General features: G+C 34.3%; 1 protein-coding gene across 1 annotated transcript in view; it reads right to left on the reverse strand.

The window, feature by feature from the left end:
* Positions 1-3,324: 3,324 nt before the first annotated feature.
* Positions 3,325-8,308, reverse strand: part of LOC103601594 (cysteine-rich secretory protein 3-like) — a gene marked incomplete at its 5' end in the record, with an annotated part of 9,797 nt that continues 4,813 nt past the window's right edge. Inside the window, 4 exons of the mRNA XM_008586024.1 lie at positions 3,325-3,452; positions 4,781-4,869; positions 5,642-5,736; positions 6,676-6,821. Coding sequence (XP_008584246.1) covers positions 3,325-3,452; positions 4,781-4,869; positions 5,642-5,736; positions 6,676-6,821 — 458 coding nt within the window. The remainder of the gene's footprint in view (positions 3,453-4,780; positions 4,870-5,641; positions 5,737-6,675; positions 6,822-8,308) is intronic.

Consider the following 8,308-nt stretch of genomic DNA (forward strand, 5'->3'; position numbering starts at 1 on the left):
GCGGGTGCAGCACCGAGGGTTGCGATCCGTTGCCGGTCACGAAAAAAGACAAAAAAGGAAAAAAAAAAAAAAGATCAGGATACTGAAAAGAATACAGATGGTCCCTGACTTATGATGATTCAACTTAGGATTTTTAGACTTTACAATGGTGCGAAAGCAAGACACATTCAATAGTACTAGTACAATGCTCAATAAATGACATGAGATAGTCAATACTTCATTATAAAATAGGCTTTGCGGTAGATGATTTTGCCCAACTCTAGGCTAACGTAAGTGTTCTAAGCATGTTTAAGGTAGGCTAGGCTGAGCTCAGCTGTTCTGTAGGTTAGGTGTGTTAAATGCATTTTCAACTTAAGATATTTTCAACTTATGATGCGTTTTTTAGAACATAACTCCATCATAAGTCGAGGCGCATCTGTACTGAGAGAACAAAACGATTTTAGAAGTTAAAAAAAAATTGATTGCAGACATTTAAAAATTCAACAGAAGGTTTAGAAGATAAAGTTGAAGAACCCTCTTGACAACAAAGGAGAAAGAGTAAAGAAAATAAGAGGAACAATCAAGGGGTCTAACATTTGAATATTTGGAGAAAGGACAAAGAAAACAAGGACAGGAAATTTTCAAAGAAATAAGTTTTTAAATTTCCCAGAATTGAAGAGTGTGTTCAAGTTAAGAAGTTCCACTCAGTGCCTAAAAGAGCTCCACTAAGGCACATCATCATGAAACTGAAAAAAACTACCAATATCTGCTTTCTATGAAAAGTAAAACTTTCAGTACTTTTAAAAGAAAATAGGAGAATGTCTTACAAAATTAAAGTAAAAGAGGGTTTTTAAAGAAACACAAAAAGGAAAAAAAAAAAAAGGAAAAAAATCAATAAATTTGATTATGGCAAAATTTTAAGTTCTTTGTACCAAAAGCCACCATTAAAAAACTGAAAAAAGTAAGCCAGACACAGGGAGAAAATATTTTAAAAGCATATAACTTGCAAAGAATTATTATCCAGAATATATAAATAACTCCTAACTGTATGTATTAAGAAAAAATAAACACTCTCCTCCCCCCGACACATACACACTGCCACCAGACATAAAATAGACACAGACAGTGAGAACAGGCAGTACAACAAAGAGGAATTGTGAAAAGGCCAAGTAACATATGAAAAGATTTGTAACCTCATTAATAATTAAAGGAATAGAATATTAAACCAAAAATAGGGTATCATATCCACAAATTTAAAAAGATGTAATAAAAGCAAGTGTTTCAAGGATATGGAGAAACTGGAAATCCTTTTCCCTGCTGTTGGGAGTGTAAACTGGTCCTGCTAGTTTGGAAAATAATTAGGCAATTTCCAGTAACGATGAAAATGCAAATTATTTTTGACCCAGCAATTTTAGTCTGAGAGAATGCCTGTACATGTTTATAAGGACATGTACAAAAATGTTTATCGTAACACTTTGTAATAGTGAAAAATTGATGACAACCTAAATCGTCATGAGTAGGAGAATGAATAAATACATTGTGTTGGGGGATACAATTCAATGCTTATACAAAAGAATGTGAAAAGCCTGACAATATCAGAACAAATAAGCTCCAAAATATAATATTGGGATAAAAAGGCAAGTTATAGGTATATGGAAAACGTACATTGATGTTCTTGTGCATGATAAGCAACAATTCAAAACAGAGGCAGGAAGAATAAGGGAGGTTTACAGAGAATTTCATCTCCATAATATTCTTTTTCTCAAGCTGGCAGGTGAATGTACGAGTATTCATTATATTAATCTCTATACCACCACTAATATGCACAGAACTTTATTATTTTCATTAAAGCTATTAAGACAATAGTGTGGTACAATATATGAATATATGAATAAATCAGGTATTATATAAATCTGTGAAAGGTGATGCTAGCCGAAGCACTGTGGGGGAGGGCAGACTCCATAGCAAGGGTATACTATTTTGCTAGCTATAGAAAGACAAACAGCCTCTGATTTTCTTTGCAGGATAAAATAGAATAAAAGTAATGCTAAGTCAATAGATACATTACTGGTGCTAGGATGTATATTGATTTCTTCTAATAAAGATATGATATCTAGAACCACAGTTGTGAGTGGTATCACCATGTGATTGTTTGTGATAGTCTATAGTTATTATCCATAAACCATCTTTTTTCACTAGTAAAATGTGCAAGTTAAACAGGGCTGTTGTCACAATTACCACCCCTGAAATTTTTATGTCTTGGTTATCTAATACAAATGTTGAAATACCCAAGGCATGTGAACTTATTTTTGATGTGTTATCTCACTAAGGGTGAATGGGTCGTACCAGGGGCTTCCACTTGGCCCTTTCTACAATGATAACTCTTAATCTTCAAGTCAAAAAACCAACGTAGGGATTCTGAGAATTCCTAAGTATATTTATTTCTATTGTATAGTTTGGAACTGGAGAATTAATCAAAGGATCAGTCTGCAGTCCTACTGGAGCTAATCTGAGATGCACTGGGTCAAGACTCCATTGTCTTGACCTTCGTAAATTCCATTCTGACCCATGTTCTATGGTGGTAGTTCAGGTCTTCAGAGATTAACATTAAAGTGAGTATCTAATAAACCACACATTTTTCTCCCACTTCCCAGTGTCTGTCACTGATAGTTTCCTCTGTGTAAGGCTTGAAGAATGGTTTAGAGAATATATCTATGACTGTGTTTAGGGCCCTTTCTCTAGGGATATGGCCTTCCCCTCAACTGATGAGCCAAATCTGTGAATTGCTGTGTCTGGGAAAGTGTCTGTGAATCACTGCTATGCAACTTCTTTCACATTTCTTCCAACAAACTTAGAGATGTATACATTTTTAAATATCATTGAGATCAGGAAACCCTATTTCATTGCAGCATCTTCCTGACTCATCTTAGGATTATACACATCACCCAGAACAGAGCTATTCAGCTGCATACCAATGTATTTTTAATGCCTTCGTGAAGGAAAGGATTTAGAGCCTTCTGTTTTAAAAGTTTTGAACACATTTATTCATAATAGTTATACAAGGGCTTTAAGTACATGTTACCAATCATGATAACTAAATACTATTAGATTCAGCATTACATTTTTATCTGTTGTTCACAGTTATTGAATTTACTGTTTTCATTGCCTACTTTTCTTTATTCAGATATTATCAAATCTAATTGATAAAGGTGTTAGGATGTATTCAATAAAAGACTTTTCAAAACTCGTGTAATCATTTAAAAGATGACGATGAAATTTTGCAGTGATTTGTTCTAAGGGAAGTCACTTTGCTCTTGAGAAGAAACATCACCATTAACAGATGCTTTATTTTATTTCTGAAGGGCATTTGCAGGTAGCTTGGCAGTTTTCTTTCATGATTTTTCCCTCACACTTTTGTAGTTTGACCAATTCAGCACAATTTGAGTACTTATCCACATACATGCAGGGATTGGCTAAAATAAAACAAGAGGCAAATAAAATGCTGCTTCTTGGATTAAATTATTAGTTATCCAAAACCATATTATCTCAAGGAAGACCAGAACAGAGCTGTTAAGGTTTAATATACATACCTGGTATAGCAGACATAGAGTTCTCACAACACAGAGCTTTATAAAATCAAATAAATTTCCACACCCTGTTCCAATAAGGCATTCGATAACAGAAATAAACTTAATTCTCAATACATTTCATGCATAACTTATTTTGTCCAGTGTGTATATGTATGTATACGTGCTGTCTTATAAGAAGGTACTTTGAAAACTTTGTGGAAAAATAGAATTGAAAGAATATTAATCTTTCCATGAAATTTATTAAGTACCCTTCTGTACTTGTAGAATGAATGGATCATACAAGGGGGAAGAGGAGCAAACAGGGAACATAAATCCAGCTCACACTCCATTCAATAAACTGTACTGTGGTGCAGAGTTGTAACCATATAGAGAAATGGTACCCTATACTAGCAGTAATTCTGGTGTATGTATTTATATGTGTATGTAGTGTCTGGGGATTAATAGAAGAGTTGCTGGAACCTTCAACATATGTGCTTAAAATAGCCCAAAGTTGTTTCCCATGACATGCCATTATTAGGGAGAAATCAAGTGATGTAGTTGTCAGTGTGTGTGTGTGTGTGTGTGTGTGTGTGTGTGTGTGTGTGTGTGTGTGTGTGTGTGTAAGGGAGGAGGGATAGGAGGGATAGGTATACTGGGGAGAACAGCACCAAGTTTCTTTTTCATATATTCACTGGCTTTTATTTAAGGGCAGGAGTAAATTGAGCCTGACCCTTTCCAAGATTGTATAGTCAGTTAGTTTCTATAATTTGCCTTTTCCCTTTCTAACTGAGAAAAAAAAATCAATAAAAGAGGGACACAAGGAAACAAAAGGAAATTTCATCTCCACTTTGGCTTGGCTTAATTTTGCTTTGCATGACTACCTCAATATCTACCTTATTTTAGTCATCACCATCCGTAACTGGCAGCTGAACTTACCACTTTGTTTTTAGTTCTGTTTTTTTTGCCAAGAGCAGAAAGACTGATCTTAATTTTGCTTTGCATGACTACCTCAATATCTACCTTATTTTAGTCATCACCATCCGTAAATGGCAGCTGAACTTACCACTTTGTTTTTAGTTCTGTTTTTTTTGCCAAGAGCAGAAAGACTGATGTAGGAAAAGGAAGGCTCAGAAGCACAGTGGGAATGTATATATATCAGGACAGTTTCAGCTTGTCTTCCACAGTAGAGTTAGTGTCCATGTACGTAAAGACACAGAACGGCTATTACTTACTGCAAAGCCCATTATCACAATGATGAGGGCAGTCTCCACATGGCTTTCCTTTTTTATATGGGGTCTTCATGATGTTCACAATGTTTCCACTGGCAATGGAATATATGAAGGAAAGGATTAGTGACAACATTAATGAATATGAGATGGTGCCATGTGAGTGGAACATACAGCAAGAGTCACAGAAGCTCACAAAACGGAGAGAAAGATTTCTGAAGTTTGGAGACATAAAGAAAATTTCAAGGTAAATTGGTGGTATTCAAACATATATGGAAGAAAGGAGATGGTGTTCTACTACCTTTATGGTATACAAAAGACATGCAACCAGAGGACAAGTTTGTAGTGAGTCTCCTAAGAATTTTTGGGACTGGTATCTCACAGAATATTTTTTACTTCCTAATTCAATGAATTTGTGTTCATTGAGAATCTGTTATGTGCCATGAACTATGCTGGGCACTAAACTTCACTTATTATATTTAATCCTCACAAAATCTCTGCAAGAAATATATTGCTACTGCCTCTTTATTTATAAGTAGAAAGGAGCTTCAAGTGATTAAGTTATTGGTGAACTGAAGACTATACAACTGGTAAGTGACAAAGTCAACTTTGTACTTGAGCCTGAAGGATTATAGAGCACATGCTCTGTCCACCAGGTGATTGATAGCCCCATGAATTTAATATCCCTTAGAATGCACTGTGTGCTGTTTTCTTTCTCTGTTCTTCTCATTCTTCCAAACCCATCCTCAAAGCCCTTAATGAAGTCACCCTATAACCTCATATTGATGAGGGGGGTTGGATCATAGCCCAAGGTGCAGGTCACTTGGCCTAACATATGCTGAAAATGATGCCTGGTGTTGTACTTACCTGGGGCAATATTGGCAGACATAGTAATACTTTAAGATCTCATGAGGACAGTGGGCTAATGCACAGCCAAGTTGGTGGGAAGTGGCCCAAACAAGCTGCAAATGAAAAGTTTAAAGTAATTTCAATTAAATTTATAGTGTTCAAACTGCGTAGTTTTTGTCTCTTATTTGCTTAATAAAAGTTATCAATGAAAGGAATTTAAAAAGCTAAAAAAAAATCAGTTTCATATTTTTAACATTTCCATCTAAACATGATGATTATTTTTATTAAATATATTTTCAACATATAAAGGAAGCTTTATACATTCATGATACATTTGTAATAACAACAAGTTATCCTTAAAATTTATAAAGATGTAGACAATGGGACATTGGGCAAAGACAGAAAATTCAGCTAAAGGTAATTCAATTTTTGCAGAGAAAAACAAGAAGAAATCTTGTTGACCTATGTTTTTGTGCAGATAATCTTTTCCCCAATATAACTTTTCTTTAGTTTTTATATGACAAATACAAAAAAATTATTTTTTCAATAATATAAAAAAACCTTGCATGTATAAGAATATCATACATTGATATGATTATTTTTCTCTTTAAAATAATATCTATTATTATTTTTCTCTTTGAAATAAAAATTTTAAAATATGATTATTTTTCCCTTTAGCATTTCATCCTGTGACTGGCTCAGAGAAAATAGCTCAAGGTTTCCTTTTGTTTAAAGATCATTTAATGTTACATAAATATAATTGAGGTCATTCTATCACTTTATTCCCAGAGATTTCATTTAAAAGAATCCATTGTGGTAAACCAAAATCACAATGTGCATATGAGTGTTTGTGGGTATCCAAAACATAATGGGTTATGCTTATATCTATTAATTAGTAACATGTACTTTATAAAGTAGGACAGCTTTCATGCACATAACTCAAATTGCATAGCTCAGATGTGTGCTTGGCATCTTCAAGATAAACCAAGGAGAAAAGGCAATTCTGGGATGAAAGAGGACAAAAAAATAAGCTTTTGTCATTTTTTTTTTACCTGGGTGTAATGTCCAGTTTTAGCATCTGATCGAGTACTTCCAAAACCATATTTAAAGTCTTTAACTTCATCGTATAAATATTGAATTGCATCTGACCATGATTTGGGGTGAGTGGACATGAATATATTCTCCCCGCAGCCAGCAACTAAAAGTTAAAAAAGACAGTGAATCAATAGTTATACTGTAGTTGCGAAGAATTTCCACTGAAAACTATTAAAATAGTATATTTTAGTTTCGGTGATCAATGTAACTTCTAAAAGATGTACAGTCACCTTAAACTGACTGATCCATGGGAGAAATCCAGTTTCAATTTCAAAAGAATTGCTCTGTGAATGGGAACCACTTGTTCCCTCCCCTTTCACCCCATCTATGAATAGCTCTTTAAAAATTGTAAATAATCTCACCACTCTTATTCAATGTAGTGTTGGAAGTACTAGTCAGAGCAATCAGAGAAGACAAGGAAATAAAGGGCATCCAGATTGGAAAGGATGAAGTCAAGCTGTCCCTTTTTTGCAGATGATATGATCCAACATATTGAACAGCCTAAAGCTTCTATAAAAAAACTCCTAGAGTTGATAGATAAACAATTTCAGCAATGTTGCAGGGTACAAAATCAACACACAAAAATCAGTAGCATTTCTATACTCCACTAGTGAACATGCAGAAAAAGAAATCAAGAAAGCTAGTCCATTTACAGTAGCCACCAAAAAAAATAAAATATTTAGGAATAAAGCTGACCAAGGTTGTGAAAAATCTCTATGAAGAGAACTACAAGCCACTGTTGAGAGAAATTAAAGAGAACACAAGAAGATGGAAAGATATCCCATGCTCTTGGATTGGAAGAATTAACATTGTGAAAATGTCCATATTACCTGAAGTGATCTACAAATTCAATGCAATCCCCATCAAAATTCCAATGACATTTTTCTCTGAGATGGAAAAAGCTATCCAGACATTTATATGGAACAACAAAAGACCATGCATAGCTAAAGCAATCCTGAGCAAAAAAATAAAGCTGGTAGCATAACACTACTTGACTTTAAACTATATTACAAAACTATAATAACAAAAACAGCATGGTACCAGCATAAAAACAGACACACAGATCAATGGAACAGAACAGAGAACCCAGAAATTAACCCATGTACCTACAGCCATCTGAGCTTTGACAAAGGCAGCAAGTCTACATACTGGAGAAGAGACTGCCTTTTCAACAAATGGTGCTGGGAAAACTGGATACTCATATGTAGGAGAATGAAACTAGACCCATATCTGTCACCATATACCAAAATCAAATCAAAATGGATTAAATAATTAAATATACATCCTGAAACAATAAAACTCCTTAAAGAAAACATAGGGGAAACACTCCAGGAAGGAGGAGTAGGTACAGAATTCATGAATAGGACCCCAAAAGCACAGGCAGCTAAAGGTAAAATAAACAAATGGGATTATATCAAACTAAAAAGCTTCTGCACAGCAAAAGAAACAATCAACAGAGTAAAAGAACAACCAACAGAGTGGGAGAAAATATTTGCAAAATATACATCTGACAAAGGATTAATATCCAGAATATACAAGGAACTCAAACAACTTTACAACAAAAAAACAAATAACCCAATTAAAAAATGG

The sequence above is a fragment of the Galeopterus variegatus genome, unplaced genomic scaffold, assembly GCF_000696425.1.
Source record: "Galeopterus variegatus unplaced genomic scaffold, G_variegatus-3.0.2 Scaffold3802, whole genome shotgun sequence".
Classification (NCBI taxonomy): Eukaryota; Metazoa; Chordata; class Mammalia; order Dermoptera; family Cynocephalidae; genus Galeopterus; species Galeopterus variegatus.